Genomic DNA, 15,054 nt, shown 5'->3' with positions numbered 1-15,054 from the left:
CTGGGAGGATAAAAACTAACTGGCAATGTATTTTAGTCATTTTGTTGTCAACATATTTGAATATGACTCTTATGGGAGTGCCACCTGTGGGGCAGAATATATTCACCTTTGCACACTCACTTGCTTTTATCTCGCAATTTTGTGGAACAAACATGTTTGCAGCTAGTTATATGGTACAATCTGTGCATTGTCGGCCATGTGTTGTCTCCAATACATTGTTCTGAGGAGTTCAGCTAAGATAACCTTGATGGTAAAACATTTACACAAAGGACAGATGCTATCTGCCCTAGACATGTTGCTGCAGGAACTCTCATGACCTCATGTATGTGATATATCTAGATAGCCACAGAGTTCAGCAACGTTTGGATCATATAATCTCACAGATGAAGAGATTTGAGTACCACAAGGTGGATATTTCCTTCCCTATCAATGGGGACCTCATGGCATTATCAGACACTTTGTGTTATCTGTTTACATGCGTTAGCAGTATAACCATATACATTATGTATGAAAATATACGAACATGTATAATACTCACCAAAGGCTCACATTACACAATATTTATACCTTTATATTCATGATATTACCAATGCAGAAACACATCAGGCACCAATGATAATCCCGGTAACATTATTATTCTCAGACAAAGAAGTTGTCCAACTGGCATAAATCTCGCACTCATCACTTCCACTATAGGCCAAATGTATTCATAATGTTCTCTCTGAAGTTATTCAATACATTTTTGGCAGCATTCTTACTTCTTTCAAGAACAAGAACAGTTAAAAAATCATGTCCACAGTGGTGGCTGCATCTTGTCTTCCAACACAGTAATAGTTTTGTAGTTACCATGGCAGCATGATTTTTTTTTAAAGATCAGGACAAAAAAAGATGAAATATACTCATGGAAAAATTTAAGGGAACGCATGAAATAGCTGTGACTTTTAATCTTTGAATCAGTAAGAGAAAAGTTCATACAAATGAAAAGGCTTATGTCAAGTGATGAAAATCAATATCGGGTGTGTCCCCTCTGTCACTGGAGAACTGCTTGTCATGGCATGCAGTGAATGAGTGTACGGATGGTACCAATCGGAATTCAACGCCATTCTTCCTGGAGAGTCATGAAAAGTTCATCCAAATTGTTGGGTTGAACAGGTCTGTCCCGAACATTGCGGCCAAGAACATCCCAAAGATGCTCGATGGGGTTAAGGTCAGGATTTTTAACCACCATTGCAACAACCGGACACCTGCAGCCCTCAGTCTGTCCTGACAAACATGAGCGACGTGAGGGCGGGCATTGTCATGCTGGAACTCGAACATTCCACCTTCTGTACACGCAAAGGGGATCACAATCAGGTTCAAGATCTCGTCACGATATCGTACACTTGTTATCCTGCCATCAACACGCACAAGATCTGTTTTGTAATTAAAGGTAAACCAGCCCCACACCATAACAGAGCCCCCTCCATAACGATCATGCTGTTTCATGGTGCACGTACTGTGACGTTCCCCAACGCGTCTCCAAACTCGAATTCGACCGTCATTATGGTCTAGTGTGTACCTGCTCTCATCACTAAACATGGTGTTTCTTCACTGACGTACGGTTCTTCCTCCATGGTTCTGTGCCCACTGCAGTCATGTTGATTCCAACCAATGGACGGCGGCTTTTTAGACCAGCCGATTTAAGATGATTACGCACTGTACGTGAACAAATTCTGACGTTTGTTCTTCGCCTGAATTCCGTATTGATTTTGGAGGAGGATTTGAACCTGTCTTGCAGAGCAATAAAGTGTCGGGTCCAGTCATCCCATGGTGTGGTTTTCTTTTTCCGTCCCCGACCATGCCTCATTTTGACATCACCAGTCGCTCTATACTATAGAGATTCCAAAGTCTGGATATCACGCTAACAGACTTGTGAAAAGTTGCTACAACCTGTTGTAATGAGCTTCCACCATTAACCATGCCAACTGCCTCCAATTTCTGTGCCAAAGTTAAGTACTCGAAATGTTAACAATGTCTTTAACCGTTGAGTCTGACAGAGCACATACACGTCACGTGTAAATCTAAGTACATGTAACTTTAGGAGCATGTAGTGCACATGCATGGAAAGCATTATGGTGAGTTTGAGTGAACTGCTCTTCACGAAAACGATAATACACGTCGCTGAAGTTAGTAAACAGAAATTTTGAGTTGCCCTAAGAAACATGCGTTCCCTTAAATTTTCCCATGAGTATACATCACCTTAAGATACATAGCGAGCTCATGACACATGACCTAACAAAACCATGTGACACATGACCTTATAACACATATATGTGACCTCATGACACCAAACAATACATGACCTCATGATACCAAATGATACACGATCTCATGACACCAAATATGTGACTTCATGACACCTTCTGACATGACCTCAAGACACCGAAACATGCATTACCTCATGACACCATAAGATACATTACATCATGATCTCATGACACCTTATGAAGCTTTGATGAAAAAAACATGACACCTGTCCTCATGACACATAATGTATAACACTACAAAGTCTCACACTACATATACACTTCAGGTAACTACACCCTTATTCAAAACCAAGAATTCATGTGGCTAGCTGGAGACAATATCAGGTCAAAAGGTCATCCACTGTGAAGACACAGGGTGTTGAGTGTGATCATCAAATATATATTAAGCAATCAGTCTGGGAATGCCAGGTGCCACCAAGGTCACAGAATACAGGAAACTATTCGACATGTGATAATACGATATTCAATGCCAGTGATGTCAGTGGTAAGTGTAAGTGATTGAAAGTGAGATCATGGAACACCAAGATCATGTACACAGAGGGTGTATCTCACAGCAGCTGGTCCTTTACATAACACAATCCATCACAACATGAAGAACCTAATTATTGCCCTAGGCACAATCAGTTTTATAGCCACTCTTATGCTCCTGATTATGCTAATGATGGTATCAGTTGTGTTAATAATACAGCCTTCCTTAGGAGAAAGTCTGTAGCAGGTTGTATGATTGCCTCCAATACTGACATCCCATCCAAAACTGACATCGCATCCAAGACCAAATTTACCTCCAATACCAACATCGCCTCAAAAACTGATACCTCTTCCAACACCAACATTGCCTCCAACACCGACATCACCTCCAATACTGACATTGCCTCCAAAACCGACATCGCCTCCAGTGTCCATAGAACTCTCACAAGAATGGCTGTTCACCTATAACTTTAGATGAACTGTGTCAGCTTTCTGCTCTGCTCAGCAATAACTTCAGATGAACTGTGTCAGCTTGCTGCTCTGCTCACCAATAACTTTAGATGTCCTGTGTCAGCTTGCTGCTCTGTTCACCAATAACTTTAGATGTCCTGTGTCAGCTTGCTGCTCTGCTCACCAATAACTTTAGATGTCCTGTGTCAGCTTTCTGCTCTGCTCACCAATAACATTAGATGTATTGTGTCAGCTTGCTGCTCTGCTTAGCAATAACTTTAGATGTACTGTGTCAGCTTTCTGCTCTGCTCAGCAATAACGTTAGATGTCCTGTGTCAGCTTGCTGCTCTGTTCACCAATAACTTTAGATGTACTGTGTCAGCTTGCTGCTCTGTTCACCAATAACTTTAGATGAACTGTGTCAGCTTGCTGCTCTGCTCACCAATAACTTTAGATGTCCTGTGTCAGCTTGCTGCTCTGTTCACCAATAACTTTAGATGAACTGTGTCAGCTTGTTGCTCTGCTCACCAATAACTTTAGATGAACTGTGTCAGCCTTCTGCTCTGTTCACCAATAACTTCAGATGAACTGTGTCTGATTGCTGCTCTGTTCACCAATAACTTTAGATGAACTGTGTCAGCTTGCTGCTCTGTTCACCAATAACTTAAGATGAACTGTGTCTGCTTGCTGCTCTGTTCAACAATAGCATTAGATGTACTGTGTCAGCTTGCTGCTCTGCTCACCAATAACTTCAGATGTACAGTGTCAGCTTGCTGCTCTGTTCACCAATAACTTAAGATGAACTGTGTCAGCTTGCTGCTCTGTTCAGGAATATTCATTCATTATGCATCTTGCCAAAAATGAGCCCCTTGAAATTTCCAGCCTAAACTGAGACAAAAAAATGCAAATGAAAATGAGGTGCCTACTACAGATCTACTCTAAAAAAATACAGCAAACGTTTAAAATATGACACTTAGTGCATAGTGTGCTAGTAAAGGTGAATACAGTATATCTGGAGCTATCACACAGCAAATTTTGACAACACTGCCAACTGGGTGTGTGCAGTATCTACCTCATCACTCTCTGACTGATCCACGTTCCCATTCTGATCATCATCCAGAAGATGGTGCAGTGCCTTGATGGCGTCGTACCCATACTTATCCTTCAGACATGGCGTGTCCAGCTCCTCACAGTCTGCAAGTGGAAACCATACAGTGAACTTGCTGTCAATATGATGTGAGTATTATACTAACACTTGTTACATAACCTCACCAGGTCAGATGACAGTGCTTACTCTTGCCATAAAAAGGTGGGTTGAAACTGACACTGAAAATACCCAGACGATAACTAGAATCTACATTACTTAGTGACATGCTTCACATCTGTTCATGTGCTAATGGACAAAACAAATGATGATCCTGAATTCTAAAATCCCCACACCAGGATATGTGAAGTAGCAGTCACTCAGGGTAATGACGAAAGTATGTTAACGTTGCACTATCTGTGGAGGTAGGATGATCCAGGGGCACTGTCAGCAAGGATTACACTTTGGTGGAGAATTTCACATAATCTGCGGTAACAGTAGGACCTGAACAACTAATGAAACCATGTCCCCAAGCACTTGAAACCTGCAGATTAGTCACCCATCCTCATCCATACATGCCTCCCTCGTAACAAATTGTGAACTGTGTCAATATTTTAATGATAGTTACTTCAACAACTTTGCTATCTTTAAGACATAAATTCTGCAAAAACTTCACACAGTTGGTAGGCTTTGATTACGATCAGCATTTTACTGAATATTATATGTTAATAAGTGTTTGAGTTTGACTGAAATATATTGGTCTGTTTTTGAGTAGGACAGACTGTAATGACTTGTTTCCTTTCCTTGATGAAAGTCCGCCCTACCCTTGACAATCATTTTGTGAATATTGAATGTTTAAACACAGAAATGAAACACCTCTCTGAAGAGACTATAAGTGTCCTGGTGTTATACATTAGTCAACATATAGCACATAAAACCTGCTTACTTTGTTTTTTCAAATTAACATGTTGTCTAGTGTCTAGTCATTTTGCCAAGTTTCGTGCTCCAGAAATGAGATGCTGCCATTTCTGGCTACTTAGTGGTAGACGACCTGATCTGCGAGGTGTATTTTGAGAGTTGGAAGCGAGATGGGGAACACATATAAACATGATAGACAGCTGAACATCGCATAGAGACCAGATGACCACTACTGTAGTTCCTCAAGGTATACACCATCAGACCATCCAGTCCCATAACACATAACTTTCCTACATCATGTACAAAACAAAGCAAAACAAGCCAAACACGAACACAGGTCACTCTGACTCCCAACTTCAGCTGAACAATTAGTGATGATCATTCTTGTCAAGACCACAAAACCTGTATAAAACCTAGCACTGCACCTTTCCCTTAGACAAAGCAGGCACTACCCAAATACAAAAACAATCCATCAAATAATCGTAAAGTTAAAGTTTTAAAATTCTAAGTACTTGTGTGTAAAATGATGCAAGTCTTTCAAAACTTCAAAATGTGTAATTCTTCAAAAAATAAAAAATATCAGATTCAAAGTAGCACAGGTCAACCTTAGACAAAGAAGGTGGTCCCCAAACAATATTCTCTTTTCAAGTTATTATTGGTTGAACATACTTTTCTATGTTGACATTTGTTACAAATGATAACATTATTGTGAGAAATGCATTACTTATTGTTAGAGAATCGTGGGGTGATATAGTGACTTTAAATCCAGACCCATACTGTATCAACAGCATACATATCACAAACTGTATGTAATGCATCAATAAGCAAAACAATTTAGACAGCATTTTGCAACCAGTGACACCGTGTGCAACACAACATCCACCTGTGCTACTGTCCCCTAGCTTTTAGGAAAGTCTGACAGTGGGTGCAGCTTATGACTGGCAGGGATTTAGGCAACTAGGAATATTTGCCATCACTTGCTACATACAGAGTCAATGATCAACCTCTGACCAGGCAGGTAAATTCCTAATGTGCTCATCTATCTATATCCTGGTCCTGTGAGGAAAACTGTAAACAAAAGCCAACAAGAATCTATTTACTTCCTCCTCAAACCTCTCTCTCCAGAAAAACAAACTATCGGCGCCAAAACGAAGGTGATAACAAGGAAAGGCCTTGATGACCCTAACCACCAGGATGACAAGGAGACACCTTGATGACAGACCTCCTGTAAGACAAGGAAACACCATATAACCCTGACCTCCTGTAAGACAAGGAGACACCATACAACCCTGACCTCCTGTAAGACAAGGAGACACCTTGATGACTGACCTCCTGTAAGACAAGGAGGCACGGTATAACCTTGACCTGCTGTAAGACAAGGAGATACCATACAACCCTGACCTCCTGTAAGACAAGGAGACACCTTGATGACAGACCTCCTGTAAGACAAGGAGATACAATACAATCCTGACCTCCTGTAAGACAAGGAGACACCATACAAACCTGACCTCCTGTAAGACAAGGAGACACCTTGATGACAGACCTCCAGTAAGACAAGGAGATACCATACAATCCTGACCTCCTGTAAGACAAGGAGACACCTTCATGACAGACTTCCTGTAAGACAAGGAGACACCATACAACCCTGACCTCCTGTAAGACAAGGAGACACCTTGATGACAGACCTCCTGTAAGACAAGGAGACACCATACAACCCTGACCTCCTGTAAGACAAGGAAACACTTTGTAACTCTGACCTCCTGTACACAAGGAAACACCTTGATGACAATGACCTCTTGTATGACAAGGAAACATCTTGAAAACATGACCTCCAGTATGACAAGGAAACACCTTGTAACTCTGACCTCCCATATGTTAAGGTGATACCTTGATGACAGACGTCCAGTATGTTGAGGAGACACCTTGTAACACTGACCTCCATTAGACAAGGAAACACCATGCAACCCTGGCCTCCTTTCAACAAGGAAACACCTTGATGACACTGACCTCCTGCATGACAATGTAACCCTGACCTCCAGTATAACAAGGAAACACGATACAACCCTGACCTCCAGTTTGACAAGAAAACACCTTGTAAACCTTACCTCCAGTATGACAAGGAAACACCTTTTAATGCTGACCTCCAGTGTAACAAAGACAATACAACCCTGACCTCCAGTATGACAAGAAAACACCTTGTAATGCTGACCTCCATAACAAGAAAACATGATACAACCGTGACATCCAGTATGACAAGAAAACACCTTGTAAACCTTACCTCCAGTATGACAAGGAAACACTTGTTATGCTGACCTCCAATATAACAAAGACACAATACAACCCTGACCTCCAGTATGACAAGAAAACACCTTGTAATGCTAACCTCCTGTATGACAAGAAAACACCTTGTAACTCTGACCTCCAATATAACAAAGACAATACAACCCTGACCTCCAGTATGACAAGAAAACACCTTGTAATGCTGACCTCCAGTATGACAGGGAAACACTTGTAATGCTGACCTGCAATATAACAAGGAAACATGATACAACCGTGACCTCCAGTATGACAAGAAAACACCTTGTAACTCTGACCTCCAATATAACAAAGACACAATACAACCCTGACCTCCAGTATGACAAGAAAACACCTTGTAATGCTGACCTCCAATATGACAGGGAAACACTTGTAATGCTGACCTCCATTATAACAAGGAAACATGTTACAAAACACAAAATCAAAACTCACTGAAACAGATGTGGTGTATGAAATATTCAGACTCGTCAACACTGCAGCAATGCAACAAACCACACAATTAACCCTTCAGGTAGGTAGTCAGTTGGTGATACTTCTCCTGGATAACGCCATCATCACGCACAGCAGGTGTCCACCATCAATATGCATGCACGAACAGCTGATCCAGTCAACAATATCTCTTATATAGGCACAAGACGGGGAACAGGCCATAAATCATAGGCCAGGCACACTATTCAATGACAGGCAGATAGTAAACATTGTCAAAATAGACAAAAACTTTGTCTTTGATTAGCCAGGATATCCCACCATGTCTCCTAATAATGCAATGTGTTGTCCCTTACTGGTGTTACACTGATATGTCCACTATCAAACACATTCTATTATAATATTACCTCATCCTAATACAGTGTCTATTCTACAAACTGAAAATCTAGGGGGAATTTGTGGGCCCCTCACATAAAAAAGGAGGGGGGATTTGGAAAATGTAGGGAGGGGGAATACCTGTTATTACCGTCTTTCAAAATGGTGTGGATGTACGAAAGTTGTTGCAACCACCACCAGTGAAACTATTACTCATTTTATTTTGGCTACAATAGTCACTTATCCATAGCACAAAGCTCATTTTGAGAGAGCCATGGCCATTCTTTCAATCATTTTTTCGGAAAATCACTTGGTTTGGTTCTTTTAGAGTCGGAGGGACCGGGGTCAGTCTCAGGGATTTGCTCGCCTTTCGATTCACAGAGGCGTGGCTGACACTGTTACTTTCTCAGTGGTATTTTGGGAAAAAAAGTCAGTTATTTTCATTCTCCTGGGTGACATTTTTCATGCCAAATTACCACAAACCGTTGTAAATAGGAATTTCGTATTCACTTGTCCATTGCAACTTCAAGTGATAATATTGTCTGATTTCGCAAACGAAGCTAAAACGAACTGATGTTCTAAAAGAAGATCGACTAAACTGTTTTGCAAGTCCTGTACACATGCACTATGTTTAGTGTTCATAGTCTTACGCTGTCAATTAATTAATTAATCATAACTTCATTGAAAAATGTAATATATTTCATATTGATATGAATGGAATTTCGTTTCCCCAGTGCTGATAATGGTTTTAACAAAGGGAGGTTACTCCGTTATGTTTACATGTTGTCACTCAAACTTGACTCTGATTTAAAAAGTTATCCCTTGTCAATGTAAAGCTTTTTTGTATGTTTTTTGAAAGTTAGGTATGGAGCAAATTACTACGTGCGACAGTTCACGCTCTGTTGTCTTATGAGGGGCGATTATTAGCGTGAATGACGCAATAGGGCATCCTAGAATAGACACTGTAATAAACACTGGATATGACCATTGCAACATCAAACTGTTTTTAAATACATTTAAATTTTATTAATTTATCATACAATTTCCAACATAATGATCAAATTTGCAAATTTAGCTTTGTCTTCATTTATTGTTCTGAAAGAAACACAAGAAGACTAACTGGGAATGTTACAGACTTACGAGGGGATGTCAGTAAGTTTTGAGCCTTGCATAGAAAAACACAAAATATTCACAGTCCCCTTGTGAGTCAAGACACTTGTTCCATCTATTCTGCCAGTCACTGATGCCATCTCTGTAGAAGGCGCCATTTTGGTCCTCAAACCAAGCCTCAGTAGCAGCAATAAGCTCATTATCATCCTGAAATCTACGACCACGCAAGTGTTTCTTGAGATTTGGGAACAGATGGTAATCACTTGGTGCCAGGTCTGGAGAGTAGGTGGGATGTGGCAAGATTTCGTACCCACATTCCTGGACAGCAGCGACTGCAACACGAGAGGTGCGTACTGGAGCATTGTCTTGATGTAGAAGAATACCACGTCTGATCTTGCCCCGGCGCTTCTCCTTGATTAATTGTCGCACTTGATTCAACAAGTTAGCGTAATATTCTCCATTCATTGTTCTTCCTCTTGGTAAGTAATCTATGTGGATGACTTTGCTATCCCAGACGACAGTTGCCATTATCTTCTGCAGTGATTTGGAGACTTTGAACTTTTTGGTCCTGGGAGAAGTGACATGTTTCCATTCCATGGATTCTTGTTTGCTCTCAGGATCATAGTGGTGGATCCAGGTTTCATCACAGGTTTCTAACCTAAAGTGAAAATCTTCTGGATTCTTGTACTGTAAATTCAATATTATTCGCGGAGGTTTAATTTTCGCGCTTTTCGCTCAAAAAAATTATCCGCGAAAATAAAACCTCTGCGAATAATTATGATAAATTGTGGAAATAAAAACAAACAAAGAGCTTTGAGTTTTAGTTTTGTATTGCTGGTAATTTGACTACAAGCACACTTCATTCATTCATGACTCAGTGAAACAAAAAGATACATAAAAACAAATTAAATAGTTGATTCAACACATGCCATTTTCAGTGTCTCTGATTGACACGATACACACGACTTTACTACATTAAAAATGTCAGGTCACCTGCTACTAGTGAATTAGTCCAAAAGTCCAGCTTGGCGGAATCCGCTTTGGATTAAATCCTTCCTCTTGGATATGTTGTCGTAGGTCTGGATAATCCATTGTGCATGTAGTGGTTTGACAATACTGGTACACGTGCACAGAAGGCCCATGTTTCCCCAGCTAATTAGGCATGTGACAGGACGACAGCTAGGGTCAGTGTTTTCTTTACAGTTTACAGTTAGCTGTGTTATACTCTCGTGATTTCTGTACTTGATGATGCGCGAAAATTAAACCGCGCGAATTAGTCAATTTTTCTGTTTCCGCGAAAATCAAGCCGCGCGAAAATAAATGATTTTACAGTATCTGGTTAGCATGGAGTTGCTTATGGTGACCCTTGTTTGCTTCATTTCATCTGTAAGCATTCTTGGCACCCATCTTGCGCACACCTTAGACATGACAAGATGTTCATGAAGAATTGTCTCAATGGATCGATGAAATGCCTGTGGACTCCTCTAACTTGTGGAGTGTGATTCGACGATTTTTCAGCACAAGTCTATGCACTCTGTCAATGTTTTCCTGACTAGTGCGTTTTGTTGGGCAACTTGGACAAAGGTCATCTTCAAGACTCTCTCTACCATGCTTAAATTCATTGACCCATCGTTTGATGGTAGCAGATGAAGGGGAAGACTTCCCATAAACTGCTGAAAGCCTTTCTTCAATGTTCTTGTTTCCTTCAAGAACTAAAAACTTAATTACTGCTCTATACTCAATTTTATTCATTTTCACTGCCGTAAGGGGTGGGGTGGGGTGGGGGTTTTGTGTGTGTGTGTGTGTGTGTGTGTGTGTGTGTGTGTGTGTGTGTGTGTGTCTTTCTGTCAATGTGAGCTGTTCAACAACTTCTGAGAGTAGGATACCAAAACTTATATATCATATCAGCTACACCCCAAGGTTCAGTGTCGTACCATAGGCTGTGACACCTGGGTATGAAAAATGCTCAAGGCTCAAAACTTATTGACATCCCCTCGTACAACATCTAGCACTGCCTGGTACTGTGATCCCACACTATGTCTCTGTGATTTGACATAATGGATTTTGATCTATAGACACCATGAGCAATGATCTACCTAAGACACCAGGAACTGTCATCTACCTTAGGCACTGGGACTGTGATTTACTTGAGATACCATGAGTTGTGATCTACCTATGACACATGGGACTGTGATTTACCTTAAAGAACGACTAAACTCAAGTTTTTGGTACTCTTTTTATCACTGCATATGAAAGACTTCTGGTCAGTCATAAACGGACTAATAAACGGTTAATTAATACCAAGCACTCAAAAGTTGCTAAAAAGCCGTCTGCTTCTCTCTCGCCCCAAAACGAAACCGCATACTAGTTACGTAACTCTGTCAACAGAACCCAGCAGTGACGTCATAGAAGGAACGATTTTCAGTTAGTTGTATAGAAAATGTGTAGGAAGCTCGTCATTTTGCTGATTTCTCGGTGTCACCAAAGACATGCCAAATTCTTGTGTAGCCGTCAATTGCTCCTTGGGGTCGGGTGATGGTGTCACTATGCACCGACTTACACTGGACCCTGTAGTTTGTGCTTAAATTGGTTGTTAGTGTGTGCGAAGCGAGTGTTGTGGAAGCCTGTGGTATGTACTAAATCAGATTGTTCGCCCCCAACCACGCTTCCAGGGTAGGAAATGGAGTTCAAGTTTCGAGTTTATAAAATCAAGACTGCTTACTACACATTGCTGACCAAAAGGATTTTGCATGAATATAACGCTTTCTTCCTCGGAAACGAGGTTGTGGTCGAAGTGACAATATTATCGTAAGTAATATTATATTGACCCCTGCCTCGCTTCCAAGAGTGAAATTGTTATAAGCAATGTCATGTAAAATCCTAATGCCCATCAATAAAATACACAATTTTACTACCAGTGAAAATTAATTTTGATTTGGTAAGTCCGTGAAAACAAACTTAAATAGCATTCATCCTCAGACAGGGCACCGCCATTTTTGAAAATCGTGAAGTCACGGGCTAAAGTCCGTTAGAATTATTGAGATTATGGTTTGTTCTCATAAAGATAGATAATCAAAACTAGTAGTTTAATATGCATTTGAATCATAGCCAAAAGGATTTTGCATGACACAACTTTCAACATAGGGACTTCTTCCAAGGAAGTAAGGTGGGGGTCGAAGTGACATGAATATTGCAAGCAATATTATATTGACCTCCACCTCCCTTCCAAGAGTGAAATTGTTATGTTGTAAGCAATGTCATGCAAAATCCTAATGTATATCAATAAAATACATATTTAAATTCCAGTAGAAAGTAATTTTGCTTTTGTAAGTCGGTGAAAACAAACTTCAATAGCATTCATCCCAAGACAGGGCGCCGCCATTTTTTAAAATCGTGAAGTTAAATCCATTGGAATTAATAAGATTATGGTTTGTTTTCATCAAGTTAGAAAATCAAAACTACTTTCTACTAGTAGTTAAGTATATATTTGAATCATTGCCAAAAGGAGTTTGCATGACACAACCTGTAACATAACCTAAGCAAGGTCGGTGTCAAAGTGAAAATACTGTGCGATATATTTCTTCACTTGCTAAATTTCCTTGGTTTGTAACGTTCACTCATCTGTATGTAGACACTTGTCAATATATGTCTTTATACTTGGTCTCATAATTGTAATTACTTTATAATCATACTTGTATGCATTTTGAAACTTCATAAAAAGAAACGATCTGCGAATGTATAACAGGAATGTAATATATAGACATTTTATAGTTTGCCTATATGAATCATAATTTGCACGCACGTCCTAGTGTATGTCGTCTGGATCATTACGTCTACATCATTGCAAAACAAAATGCAAATGTTAAAATTAAAGTAATAGGAGCAATGTCAGGCTATTACCAAAACAAAAACTGACAAAAGTCACCAAAACCTGAAACAATATCCTTTAAACAAACCCTCTGTAATGGAAAACTAATTGTTTGAAAAGAAAAGGAAACTCGCATATCAGCTACTACAGGGCCCGAGAACAGTCGCCGAGCGCACAGAACGGTACTCACAGCAAACAAAAACGGCAACCATAACATCCCGAAAAGGCATAAATATCATCAAAGATGGTGGCGAGGAGAGACAAACAGGCTTTGGTCTACAATATTTTTCGTCACGAGTCTAATCATGAAAATTTCCTGTTGGGATGTAGTGCATCAACCCCCTATTGTATTAAGCTTCAAACCTATGTTCATACTTCCCAGTGTCAAGCTTGCAATTTGGTCCCTTGTTTGACCAAATAGTGTTTGTTCCGAAAATGTCAACGTCTGACACAGGCAGACATAGGAAGTGCCACACAAGCAGACACAGGACATGCCACACAAGCTGACTTAGGACGAAACCCTCACCAAGTATCGACACAAGAAGAACAAGTGTTTGCCACAAACAATGCAATGTCCCCACCACTAAAGAAGAATGAAATATTTATAACATATTCACTACTCTTTACTTTTGACTCACACACAAGATGTGTGACATGACTGTAGTGTGGATAATCACCCAATGTAGGCTGTCAACAAAATTGAGGACATTGGTTGCAATGTCTTATGGAATATTGTGTTAACATAACTTTGAAAAGAGGACAAAGTGTCATATTGAAAATAACATCAAGGTCACCCAAATCGACTGTCATTTGTGTAATCCCCAAATGTAGGCTGTCACCAAATTTGAAGATATTGGGTACAACAGTTCATGAGATATCGCATAAACAAGAGTTTGAAGAGTGGTCTGGGTTATGGTGATCTTGAAAATAATGTCAAGGTCAACAAAATTAACTGGTGTCAGCATATTCCCCCATTATAGGCTGTCACCAAATTTGAACACATTGGATGCAACAGTTCATGAGATATTGCGTTAACAAGAGTTTGAAAGGGGTCAAAGTGTCATGGTGACCTTGAAAATAAACTAAATGTCACCCAGACACTGGACACAACAAGACTCAGGACACAACCACTCTTAAGACACAACCAGGTGTCATCTAGAACACAACCAGACACAGGACACATCCTGTGGAAGTATACATCATTACGGACTAAAGGTTTAAAGCCAAAAAATCATTAACGCCATGCTTGTAACACTCTTGGCAGATTCATCAGAGACAAAGTGAGCCTAGTGAGACTAACTCAAGCAGTGAAATGTAATCGGTTGGCCAAGAATCACTCAGACATGCTATAGACATCGTTCCCATAAGCATGGGTTTGCTTGGACATGTGATCATGTAAGTCCTGTGTAGTGAGGAATGAGTGGTGACAAGAGATGTCAGGCAAACAAAGCCATCATTCACCAGCAGAACCTGTGGGAACATCCTGATGATGACTAGACTTGTGGGAAGTCTCTGGGTGAAACAACAGCATATTACAAGAGTGCAACACTTCACTAACATTCTTAAGTCGGTAACCTTCCAGCCAAATATAACTACTGTTTTGCTCAAAGTTGGGATTATTTTCAGAAGCTATTTCTTTTCATGAATTCAAGAACATCTTGAGTAATTGAGTTAATCTCAGCTTTACATTCAACATAATACCTTTCACGATTTAAAGCTCTTTCGCTCTTGAC

The 15,054-nt window shown here is 40.2% G+C and overlaps 1 protein-coding gene across 4 annotated transcripts in view; it reads right to left on the bottom strand.

Annotated features, from left to right (window-relative positions):
* Positions 1 to 15,054, bottom strand: part of LOC137274697 (stromal interaction molecule 1-like) — a 77,738-nt gene that overhangs the window by 50,324 nt on the left and 12,360 nt on the right. For all 4 annotated transcript variants that reach the window (XM_067808044.1, XM_067808045.1, XM_067808042.1 and 1 more), the window contains exon 2: positions 4,297 to 4,418. In XM_067808044.1, the coding sequence (XP_067664145.1) occupies positions 4,297 to 4,418 (122 nt within the window). The remainder of the gene's footprint in view (positions 1 to 4,296; positions 4,419 to 15,054) is intronic.

Source organism: Haliotis asinina, chromosome 2, assembly GCF_037392515.1.
Source record: "Haliotis asinina isolate JCU_RB_2024 chromosome 2, JCU_Hal_asi_v2, whole genome shotgun sequence".
Classification (NCBI taxonomy): Eukaryota; Metazoa; Mollusca; class Gastropoda; order Lepetellida; family Haliotidae; genus Haliotis; species Haliotis asinina.
The sequence above is the reverse complement of the archived record's forward strand: the minus strand, read 5'-3'. Positions and strand labels throughout refer to the sequence as shown.